Below are 12,711 nucleotides of genomic sequence, written 5' to 3'. Positions count from 1 at the left end.
AAAAATGCTGACTCATTGCTACTTAACTTTGCACTTATTACTTATGTTTGTTGGGGTGTATTTGATTGGGGAGAACTCTCTGTGTAACTTTCTTTACCTTCAACCACAATTCAACTCCCTTGCTAGATGAACTTGTGCCTCTGAATTTCCTTTGTCAAAATATTCTGATTGTATGATTTGCTTATGTCACAGTGATGGGGAGGACATACACAATGGGTGTGAGGTGCTGATATTCTTTAGGCAGGGGACGGCTATTTTCTTTTGTTCATTGTATGAGTACTTAGATTTATGCAGTTTTCTAAATATGGTATATTTAACTTTTAAATGTTTTCAAAATAAAAATTAATGAAAAGCCGTACAACATCAGTGCTGATACTCATATCTATGGCTCAGCTTAGGAGAGTTTCCTCTGCTTACAATAGTCAAGTCTCTTTGCCCCAAACCTTGATCGTTCACAGGAACCTAGTATTTCAGTGCCATGATTGATTTAATGCTATTGAAATTGTAGATTTATTAGGAGGGAAAGGAGAGTTATTTCCATACAAACTAAACTGAATACTATGTAAACACTCGATCTCATCAAGTTGCTAAGCATATTGCTGTGTAATCTGTGCATGAAACAATTATTAGAGAATATGGGGAAAACTATAAAAATCTTGAAGTAGTCTACATTCAGACTGTCTCAAAGATGCTTTTGGTATCTTTAATTTCTCCCTCCACCTCGAGGAGACAAACACATTGCGAACACTATTTATGCAAGATTATTTCAATCTCCAGCAGCAGATCAGTTCTGAGAAATGGCTTTGGCCCATACATTTTAGCAAAAAAAAACGTCTTTAAACTAAAGACACTAATAAGCTACTGTGTCTTTAGCAACCTCACTAATTAGTGCCCTAACTGTATCAGGCTGGAGGGGCATCTGCCATAAATAAATAATGAAAGACAAAGAGAAAACAATGATAAGATACATGAGAAGCAGGAGAAAACAGAGGTGAGGAAATACTGCTAAGTGGAAAAGAAGGGCAGATAAACAGAAATTAGCCCACAGACACAGGTGTTCGCAAACTCCAACACTGCCTTTCACCTCCGTTTGTAACACCAGCTTGCTGACCAACCACAGAGCCTCTCACTGCACACAAGATCCACATTTTCCAAATTATTAAAACCTGAGCAGGCATACAAACAATGTGGTGCCTGCTGAAATTGCTGTGATCGAAAGAAAAGGGATGTACACATGGCTGGGTTACCCACCCTGCAGACTCGCCCAGGCCTGCTTGCAGCAGCATTGAAGAGCTGGGGAGGGTAATGTCACTGAGCACAAGAGGTTTAGCTCCAACAAATTGATCCTGAATTTTGAAATACAAAACGTGAAAAGAAGCTCTTTTTATTTCGCCACACAAGTTTATTAACAAATTTGTGTGTTTTTGTTTCAGTTAGTCATACAGGTGGGGGAAGATTAGTGTCCACTGTCTTTTCAGTGAATGAGACACAAGCAGAGTTCTGGGGAGATGCATCATGAGATCAGACAGTAGTTTCAGCAGCACTTGAAGTCATGGACTCTACGTTTCTTGGTATAAGGACAGTTTTCAAAAAGCGCTAGCAGTCAGAGTCAAGAGAAAAATAAACTATGCTTCCACTTCCCCAGAAGGAAAGGAAGGTTAAACATCTTTTATCTATTAGCTCCAGGTTAACGTCCCAGCCCCTCCTCTACTGCACAGTCCGGGCATACAGTCAAAATACACAAGCCTGGGTCCAGCCTTGAGGTGTGCCTCCTTAGCCCCTGTGCTCCACCAAAGCCATTTTCCTTCTGAAAGGGAGTGAAGAGGTCGGATAAAGCCTTTTATCCATGCAGCCAGTCCCAGGAGTATACTATTCTTCAAGACAACTTCTAGGGACAGGACAAAGCATACCTCAAACACAGAGATCTTAGGCCCTGTCAGTTTTGGGCAGCAAAGATCTGCCCTTCAAGTAAGATTAAGGTTAAAGAGTTCCTGATACTCTAATCACAATGGGTTACCCATAAATTACACTTAGTAAATATTTGTTAAAATTAAAAGGGCAGGTGTGGTAACCTGTTCCCAAAGCTGCTCCTTTTACCTACATTCAGTAATGTCTGGTATAAAAGGACCTCTTCTTATGTAATTATTCAATAAAAAATGATCAAGGATGAGCATAAGATGACATGCCAAGTGTGGAATAAAGCTTTGAGCTTTCACTGCCTGGGCATCAAATAAACCAGGGTTTGAATCCACAAACAACTGTTGCACTGAGAGCAGAAGAAAGCAGCAAAACACAGCTGTCTGGGCACGGCTGGAGCACCAACCCACGAGTTATGCAACAGCTGTTGTATAATTGTGCATTTAACTCAAAACACATTTTTAAAAGAGAAAACAATTCAATTTTCCAAAGACAGAGAGAGAGAAGGGAAAAAAAGGAAATTGAGCAATGGCGGGAGGGGGAGAGAGAAAGAGAGAGACAGACACAGAGACAGAGACAGAGACAGAGACAGAGACAGATGTTGAAATGACACAGAAGTTCCTATCTGGTCTTCAAGCACGAGGCACAAGGGAGGTAAGAACCTTGGGGATAGTTGCTTTAGTATCTAGGGGACTGGACCATGAACCAATCTGGCCTGCCTCCTATTTCATAAATGAACTTGTATTGGAAAACACTTCTAGCCATTAATGTATCTATTGTCTATAGTTTCTTTCATGCAGAGTCGAAGTAAGTTACAACACAAACCATCAGGCCTAGAAAGCAAAGATATTATCTGTTCCTTCCCAGAAAAACTTTACTGACCCACCCCTGTCTTTAGATGACTTAAAGGCTAAGTTTAAGCGCCTGCGAGAGTGAATATTCTATTTGAGAACTAAAACAGCCAATTTTCTGGGAAATGCAATTTCTATCTTGCACATGCCTGATCCATGATCATAAGCAAGCCACTTACCTTCCCTCTAACTGTAAAATGGGGAACCAAATAAGAATGGAAAGAGAAAGCAAGGCTCCAGGACCTGGTCTGGCATAACTATTCAATGAATCTTCAGGTTTCCTTCCCTGAATCACTGGGGAAAAAAACTGTTCTTAATTCTTAGTAATGAGAATTAAAAGCATCCAAAGTTTCCTATCTGTTCCTACTGTCACTTTTGCTAGATCTTCAATGTACTTCAAGTACAATGAAGTATTGTACTTAATATGGGAGCAGTGCAGTTAAAATTTGTTTTATTTTAATGTTCCCAGCTTGAAATATTAATTTAATTTTAAGAAATTGAATTACTTTGAGTCCTCTTAAAATTCACTTTGAACAATTGCCATGTTAATGATAAATATATCCAACTTCCAATACCAGAGGTTACTTTCATTTTAAATGAGTTTTAACAAACACTAGTTATTCTCACACTGCTACTGTGGTGACCGTGCATGACAGTGCACACAGAGTTCCTGAAAACTCCTGCTGAATTTTCTCTTCCCATTTATAAAGATTATTTAGAGCTTCAGAAATGACAGTAGTTCTACTTACCCAGCACTTAAAATACACTTGATTGCTATGATTTTTTAAAGCTGACTTGGGGTAGAGGGCCTTTCTTCCCCAAATGTCACCCTTTCCCTCTGACAGCAGTGACCTGAAGATACCTGGCCAGGGTCCTCTCCGCACCAGCTTATACTGAGAACAAGTGCCCATTTAGACTCTCAATGCTCAGATTCTCTGATTCCCAGTCTGTCAGAGAACAGAAAGTTTCACAAGAGCATAAAAAGCATGAGAAGCCAGATAAATAATAACTGGCCTTAGTGGCCAGAACAGCTGCGCTGCAAACCCTTATCACAGGTTTCAACTTTGTAAATTAATTCGTCTGCAAATAGTGCCCTGTCTCCAGATGCTGCTTCGATATTGGAGCACTGGTTTCTTAAGGATTTAACTTTAAAGTCAAGGGCTTCCTGCACTAGGTGTTACAAATAAGTAGTGTCATTTTCTTTTTGCTCGGAGTTTGTTCATCCAATCATATCCCAGTATGCAAATAAACCTTAGCCCTTGCAGATAAAAAGGAACAAATAAAGCCAAGTGCTCTATCAGAACTAAATCGCTCAGCCTGTCACCTGTATTTCAGGAGCTGAACCAGAAATGTCGTCCTCAGGCATGTCAGACTTACCTGTCCCACTCACCAACTTGAAGTTTCAATATACTAAGGTTAGTACAATTTATATTTGCTGCATTGTGCCAGGTTTATAAAAACTACATTTATTTAAAGCATAAAATGTCAATTTAAGTAAACTTGTGTAAAGAACCCTTTGCAAGTACAAAAATAAGAGGCTTGTAAAATGCAGTTCTAAGTTTAGTGTCTTGACCAAATGATGAATTCTATCTCACATCAGGCAATTTTTCATAAATTTATTTCTTAAAAGTATGTTTAAGTGAAAAGCATTCTCTTCTGTGTGAAATGTTCTTGTGTTGAGATTCACTGGATTTTACTAAGCAGTTCTATTAACTTCAGCATAACCCAGCATGCGTGATACGAGAGTAAATTCTTGCTAGAGAAGCTGGAAAGAGCCAAACAAGTGGGAAATGATTTTCTTTAAAGAGAAAGAAAGAAGAAACAGCATGCTGAAGTAACACGATCTTTTTATATGTTTAATGAGTGTCAAAATCAAAGGACCTAAATCTAAGTATTGAATAAAAGCTCCTGTTTCAAAAACTTTAAATGGACTTGCCTTATTCAGCATGCTTTGGGAAAGAGGAATTCTTATTTATTTCTTCAGCAAAAGTTGTTGCCATTGGAGCAGATGTGTAATTATTAACTGATAAAAATAGAGAGAAAAAAGAGCACAAGCCAGATCCCGACTCAAAATCCACAGCTCGGGAGAATGAGGGAATGGATCTTGTTTGAGTCGTTCAATAAGCTTTGCTTATTTCACACTGCTATATGCCAGCTTCCCTATCAGAGCCTAGAACTCCCAAACAAATAAAAGGAACAAAAAAATTAATGCTAGTCTAGCCAAAATTACTTAAAGTTAGCTTTATGTTGTGATGGAGAAAGGAAGGTGAGAAAGGAACTATTTCAACTCAGGAAGAGCCATTTTGCTTTCTGAATCAGTCAATGAAAAAAATCAAGAACATTATAATTTAATGATAAAGTGAAAGCCTCATTATTATTATTTTTTTTTTATTTCCTTACTTGTAACCATGGATGGTTTTGTAATCTGAAGTTCGGTTACACTCTCATTTTCATATGTGCAAAAAAATGAGGAAGTTGCTCAGCTGGCTGGCTCTTTTCCTTAGGAAAGTGTCTGCAGAGATCAGATTGTGCCTTGCACATGGTTGACCAGCAGCCATGAAGTGTCTTAGTGTTTTATTTTCACAAGGTTTTATTGAATAGGGAAAATTTTTTTCATTGAATTTTATTCCAAATGGGAGCATTAAAAATGTGGTGAGTCCGTACCCTCCAACAACTCCACTTGGCAAAGGTGTGCCCAAAAGATAACAAGACTCAAGACTCCAACCTGCCCAACTTTCTTACTCCGAGTTGGTCAATCACAGGAAATTTCAATCCAAGGCACATTGAAAAATGTGTTTCATAAAGACCAAAATCCTTGGCAATGACTGAATTATCCCACTACTATTTTTATAAAGAACCTTTTTTTTCCCAATGCTACTAACTAGGAAGATATTTGGTAGTCTGAATGTCACATTTTTAAAAATTAGGCTTTGCAGAAATTTGTAGTCTTCTCCTATGTGCACCTCAAGGCAGCTTTAATGTGATATACTCTTTCAACTTAATTAAGCTTCATTTAGTAGTTATTAACTAAGCATGTAAGAGACAGTGCTAGACAACTGAGATGGTCGTTAAAATCTAACATGCAGACACAGATCAAGTGATCCTTTAATACAGAGAGAAATTTTTAAGATGGAAACCTCTTGTTCTCTTCAAAGTCATTACACAAGAACACCCTTTCAGGAAACATGACTGACCTAAGAGTTCAAAAGAAGGCGAGATTCAAAGAGCAGGATTTGCTCTTGCATTTAAAAACTTTTCTGGGTAAAAATACCCAATGCAAGTCAGGGAATTTTGATTGCTAACACATCTTCTCTATAAATCTGTTCTGCTCAGATAACATTTTATTGTCTGATTTACTGGTTACAGCATTTTCACACTTGGAAGGACACCAGTTATGTATGTAATTAAATCTAAATGGGTGAGCTTTTTCAAATGCCTATGCATTTTTTTTACTGTGCCCCACTGAAGAATTGTATTGGATTTGCACTTGCAAGAGGAGTTGGAAAATGATGGTTTAATTAACATTTTCCTGGTTGCAAACCACATAAACAAAGGTTTTATAGTGTCTGAGGAATTGCCTTCTATGGCTAGCCCCTAACCTCTGTATGATTTTTCTCTTACTATGTTAATGACCTTCTTTATCATCACTAGAAGTACATTGGTCCTTGGGGCAAGGTGGAGGGAAGAGACAAGCAGGGTTGAGTAACAAAAAGTTATTACAATGATGGTAGAACTGCATACTCTCAAGCTTGAGACTGTTTTTCACCAAACAAAAGAAGTCATTGTTGCTTATTTTTTTATGACTTATTCTCTAGCACAGTCTGATTAGTTTTTTTGTTGGGGTGGGTAAAACAGATCAGAGTTAAGAATTACTTTCTAAAATGATACAAAGGTTTTTAGAATTTAAAACCTCAATAACATCATTATAATTCCACATGAACTCGGATCCCACCTCTGGCCTTGTTTGTCCCCTTTCCAACTGTAAATGAATCATACATCTACCAGCTCATCCGTTTTATTGAGCCTTTAAATGAAGAGCTTCTTTGAAAGTTATGTGATCATTGGACAAACTATATTACCTCTCTCTGCCTTGGTTTCTTTATGTGTAAAATGAGAATAATAAAGGTATCCATTTCCTAAGGTAGATGAAAGCATTAAATGAGTTTAATGCATATAAAGCACTTGAAATAGTACCTGGCACTCGGGAAGTAACTGATTAACATTAGCTATCCTAGACCTATTTATTTTTCTGATTGTTTCCAGTTTTCCAGAATCTTCTTTTACTCAGCCTTTTCTAAAACTGCTTCTCATTCTCTTCTACTCTTTTTGTCATTCTTTCTCACACAGTCATGCCCCACCTGACAAGGATCGCATTGGAGCAAAGTTCCAAGGGTTTATCCAGGATTTCAGGGGTTGGGAATTTTCTCTTACAGAATTTGGTAATTTTGTTTTCCATTTTCCTTTCACAACACTGATTTAAAAAAAAAACTTAAAAAAAGACAGGAAATTCAAGAAGACAAGCTTGCTCAGACAGGATTCAAAATTTTTAAACTGAAGTCTTAAACTTAACTTATTAAGTAATAATTTGCTCATGCTAGGAAGATCTTCATCCACTAATGACATTCCATACACACATACACAATAGGCATGCAAGCATGCATGCACACACACACAACACAGGAAATAGTTCTGGCTAAAATTCATCATGCTTACTCTGTGCCAATACTGTTTTAAGTTCTTTATAATGATTTATTCACTCCTCATAATAACCCTCTGAGGAGGTCACTATTCCTGCTCTGTCAAGGAGAAGACCGATCAAGTCGCTAAATCACTCGCCTGAAGCCACACAGCCAGTAAGTGACAGAACCGGACTTGGAAAAAGTTAGGAGTCTGAGCACTCACACCGAGTGACTTCTCTAAGATCAGTATCATTGCTTTGGGGCAGAAAGTGGTTGGCATTCTGTCCTGTTCTTTACTCTGAGCTGACATTGTGTGTCCATTCCTGACTACTGAAGGGAACATGACTGTGAGCCCTTCCAGTTGCTGTTCAGCTGTTCTCAGGCCCCCAGGAGAAAGAAAGAAAAGACGGAGCTTTCTTTTCCCCAAATTTGCTGAATAAAGAAGGTCCATTTGAAGTTTCTGAAACTGGAGTTTTCATCCAAAAAATGTATTTTCGGTAAAGTTATGAATATTGAATATTATGTGTTAGGCACTATTATCTCCTTCTAAATTCTCACAACAAACAAATTCAGGCCACATGAATTTTTAAATACACCATCCTCTCCACTCATTTTTCCCATTTTCTCTTTCCTTACTTAATGTCATTGAACAACTGCTCTGTGCTAGGTCATATAGTACAGGAGGACCGATATGATTCTTGCCTCACGGGGTTTATATTCTTGGAGGGCATATGGGATGGTATGGGGAAGAAAATAAACAAGTGAATACTTTAATCACAAATATGATAAGTGTTACAAGGAAGAAAACAGGAAGCTGAGAAAATGTGAGGGGAAGATCTTCCTTTTGAGGAGATTTTAGGGAAGGTCTTTTAAAGGAAGGTTTTTTCAAAGGGAGGAACAGTTAAGGTGAGCAGAGCATAAGGTGACTGTGGAGAGTGGGAAAGAACAGAGATCCAGAGCTAAGAGCATAGGCAAAGACCCTGTGAAGAAGAGCTTGGTGTGTTCAAAATACTATCAAAAGTCTAATGTGGCCGGAGCAAAGTGATGAAGGGAGAGAATGGGTGAAATGGGACCAGAGAGAGAGGCTATGACAGATTACCTGATAGATTTTATTTAAGGGAAACCACTGGCGGGGGGGGGGGGGGGGGGGGGGGGGGCGGGTGATGCTTAAAACAGGACAGGACTTATATTCAAGACAAAGCTGATTGTGCAGTGACCCTGTTTTCATTTGGGAACTCCTTTTAACTAGCTTCTGACAGAAGTAATATTTGTTTGCTTTTGACTTGGAAACAGTTGAATAAATAGCTAGATGACTGCAAGGTGTAGGAGCTTAACAAGATAAACTCAGCTTCGATTTCCAGCTCTTCCACTTAGTTAATGATATGAACTTGGCCAGGCTTCTAATCTTGAGTTTCGGTTGGCCTGTCTGTACATTGGGAATAAGAATGATTACCTTGGAAAGTGGTTGTGAGAATTAAGGGAGGTAATTTGGGGAAAGTGCTCAGCACTTATTAACAACTTGGTTTAGGCTCTGTTAACCCTCTTCCTCCCAAGATGAGTTCTAGAGTTCTAAAATTGATTGTTTCCAATGTAAGTGAATGATTACTTGAATTGCTAGTCACAGTTCAAAACTGCTTTTTTCTATTGATCTCGTTTGGAGTTCGTAATTAATCACTGGAATGGAACTAGGGAAGATGTTACTAGTTCCCCATTTTAAAGCTTAGGTATGCAAGTTCAGAGAGCTTAAGTGACTTGCTGAAGGTCACATAGCTCTTAAGAGACAATAACAGAATAAACTGGATTCTGAATCTTCTCATTTTGATCTGTTACTTTTCTACATGATTTCCCCCCCTAAACACTAAAAACAGTATTACTTGAGTCTCACTGCATTGTCTCTAACAAGTGCTTTCTTTACTCTGATGTAGAGAACTGAAATTTGGTTGATGGAAGGAGAGGGGTGATTTGGACATTAGATCCCCAAACAGGTGGATCAATAGAGAGAATTTACTCTAGAGTAGTACTTCTTGTATTTGAATGTGCTAGTGAATCACTTAGGGCTTTTGTTGAAATGCAGATTGATTCTGTAGGCCTGAGGCAAGATGTGAGATTCAGCATTTATCACAGATGTCCTGGTTTTGGTGATGCTGTTGAAGTGGGGTCTGTTGACCAGCAACAATGGTCTAGACGTTTGGGGTCAACCTTATAACTCTTACCACAGTGACCACCATCTGGTTCCTTAGGGAACTGACTTCCTATTTCTGCCAGCAACTTATACTCACACACATCAGAAACATGCATCTTCCCCTTCAAAAAGTGTCTGAATTTGACAAGAATTAGATTATGGCCACAAACCAGTGACAGAACTTAACGTTAATTTTGCTTCTGGGAGATAAACATTCATGAATGCAATATTTTAGCTCATCTCTTAGGAATGCAATCCTGGCAAATTGTTTCATAGTCTGGCACCTGTCTGGTTTCAAGAAATCTGTTCAACAAAAATACTGAAGAAAGTCACACATACCCTGAGAGAGGGTAGTATCCCCATTTCATAAGGGCTCTCAGCACTACAAATGTTTAAAAGACTTCTTTGAACTGGACTCTACCTAATAAACTTGTTAACTACTTGCCAGAATGAGGGTGCTGAATGAAAACAAACACACAAACAAAAACCTCTTAAAGAGTACAAGGGACAACTCATTTGAAGAGCAACCCAAAGTTAAAGAAGCATCCTGAAGTGGCATGGGTCATGTATGGGCTGATATAATATATACCAGCATAAAAGAAACCTCATGGGAATACAGGTATTGGTAAAATGATGATACAATTGTCTCTAAATAGCAATTACCTGGCTTTGGGTGATGGTGGTTTGGGTTTACGTGATGCTATTGTAATTGTGGCCAAATGTATTACACATGTACCAGATATCATGGCAACAGAGACAGAGCTAAGTTCAAAAGAACATGAGCAATAATTGCTTTATTATTCAACATTTAATTAAAGTCCACAACTAATAAGCATACTAGGAAAGTAAATACTTACATAAGCCTTGATTCTATCATACGGATATATTCTGAGTATGTACATGTGGGGCGGGTGTGTGTGCATGTGTGTAGGTATCAGAAACCCCCACAAATAGAGGCAAAGAGATATAAAGTGTTGCTAATATTTGATATTTTTATCTTATAATACATCTACCTGATACCTTTATTGTAATGTTGGAATTGTCAAAGGAAATTCGTTAGTTGGGAATCTGCACCAATGGTGCAGATCTTAAACGTGCCTGAACAAACTACAGTGATACCTCAGTACTCATCGTTAAGTCATCAGGAACATGAGACAAGTGGCAAACCAAGAGTGTCCAGTGATGAAGCATTTCTTTTGCGGGACATCATTGTGAAATGAGTCCCAAACAAGCCCCAAGTGCTGACACATGATTTTCTTCATCCAAGTGAGATGAGTACAGGGTTTGATGAGTTCTGAAACCCACGAGTACCAAGGTGTGACTGTACCTCCCGCCCGAGGTCCCACAATCTTGCTCTTTGCACTGCTTTCCTGCTTCTTAGAAGTCAAAGGAATATAAATAATAAACAATGGAACTATGCTCTACATTTTGCACTTTAGAAGGAAGAAGGCTTACATGTAAGTATTGTATTGTTAGATGTTAATATTGTTAAGTATTAGATATGTACAGAACTTTCTGGTGCTTCTATCCCTTTCCTCTTTAATACAGGGTACATATGATGTACAGAAACTGTAGACAAATGATTTTTTCATCTGTGGGACATAGTGAAGATGTGGCTTAAAATAGAAATGCTTTTCTCTATCCCTGAGCTGAAAAGGCTTTAAAGGTTTTTCAAACAACAAGAAAGAAAGAATACACACTCATGCCATTGGAGTAAGACTATAATATAAAACAGGAATGAAAGGGAAATTGTATTTCTCCTCCTTTTGTCTTGGTCACTTTCTCGTTTTGTTTTTATTCCTTTTACTGCAGTTAAATATTTTCCTCCCATCTGTTATTTCCTCCTTAATTTCCTTTTCGATTTTATTTTTGTACTGTGAGTCTCAATGTTTTGCTTTGCTGCCTTGGGGTTTAGGTTGAAAGTAGTTGCCAGAGATCTAACTTTGATTCTTTCAAATGTTTAACATCCCCACCTGACTTTTGTTCAGTCTCTTATTCAACCCATGTCTTATTTGTTCTGCCCCTCTTCCAAAGTTTTTTTTCCCTGCCTAAAGCCTCTGAGAAAAGGTTTACACATTTATGCCACCCATCACTTCCTGTACATTTACAACAACACACATCACTGGACATGCTGAGGCCAGGGTTCTCAGGTTTGGAAATTCCCACAGGTGACAAAAATAGGGAAATCACATCACTTTTCTCACCCTTGGCATATCTTCAAACAAACAAACAAACAAACAAACAAGCAAACAAGCAAACAAAAACTTTATATATCTAAAATGTGATCTGTCACATCTCTCTGCCACCAAGAAAGCACTGGCTTCCCTTACAGGATCTAGAGCCACTGGCCCAGTTCAAGCCCCTTGCATTCAGAGATAATGTGACTTGAGGAGCTCAATGAAAATGGTGAAGGGATTAAGGAAAAAGCCCTCATAGACACAGACAACAGTATGGTGATTACTAGAGGGAAAGAGGTGTGTGGGGGTGGCGGGGGCAGGCGAAAGAGATAATGTAAATAATGTGAATACAGGGTACCCTGAATATCTGTTGGAGGGAATCAGAGGCTCTCTCCCCTTTAAGTTGACAGGTTTTAAAATCTTATATCAACAGTTAAAACTAATAGGTTTTATTTTGCCTGTTAATCAAATTTAGCTTGATCCAAACAAAAAATATTCTGAGAAAAGGGCTTATTAATTTAGAATTGTAACTTAATAGCAAACATATTAAGACATAACAACTTTTAGTCGGAAAGGCTTTTTTTTAATGACTTGGACATTAAAATGCATTTAGAAAAGAGCCACATTTTTGGTTTAATCAAAGGTCATATTATGTGCCCCTTAAAATCTGAAATCAAAAATTTAAAGAGTAAAATCAATTTTTAAGTTGTCTCAACATTGCCATTGATTGTTTCCCCATATAAGAAGCAGTTGAAGTCCAAGAGGATGCGTGGACGTCTATAATTTCCAATCAATATGGTGAACTTCACATTGAGGTCTGCTGCATTTATATACATTATTCACAATTACTCTGAGTTTGAAATTCATAACTAGGATATAGCTAATGTAATGGTTAAATAGGACTG

At 38.1% G+C, this 12,711-nt stretch overlaps 1 protein-coding gene across 1 annotated transcript in view; it reads left to right on the top strand.

Moving 5' to 3' along the window:
* The first annotated feature begins 4,028 nt into the window (after nucleotides 1-4,028).
* ALDH1A1 (aldehyde dehydrogenase 1 family member A1) overlaps nucleotides 4,029-12,711 on the top strand; it is a 53,785-nt gene continuing 45,102 nt past the window's right edge. The window contains exon 1 of the mRNA XM_028521437.2: nucleotides 4,029-4,183. Coding sequence (XP_028377238.1) covers nucleotides 4,118-4,183 — 66 coding nt within the window. The 5' untranslated portion in view covers nucleotides 4,029-4,117. The remainder of the gene's footprint in view (nucleotides 4,184-12,711) is intronic.

This window comes from Phyllostomus discolor, chromosome 3 (assembly GCF_004126475.2).
Source record: "Phyllostomus discolor isolate MPI-MPIP mPhyDis1 chromosome 3, mPhyDis1.pri.v3, whole genome shotgun sequence".
In the NCBI taxonomy this organism is placed as follows: domain Eukaryota; kingdom Metazoa; phylum Chordata; class Mammalia; order Chiroptera; family Phyllostomidae; genus Phyllostomus; species Phyllostomus discolor.
The sequence above is the reverse complement of the archived record's forward strand: the minus strand, read 5'-3'. Positions and strand labels throughout refer to the sequence as shown.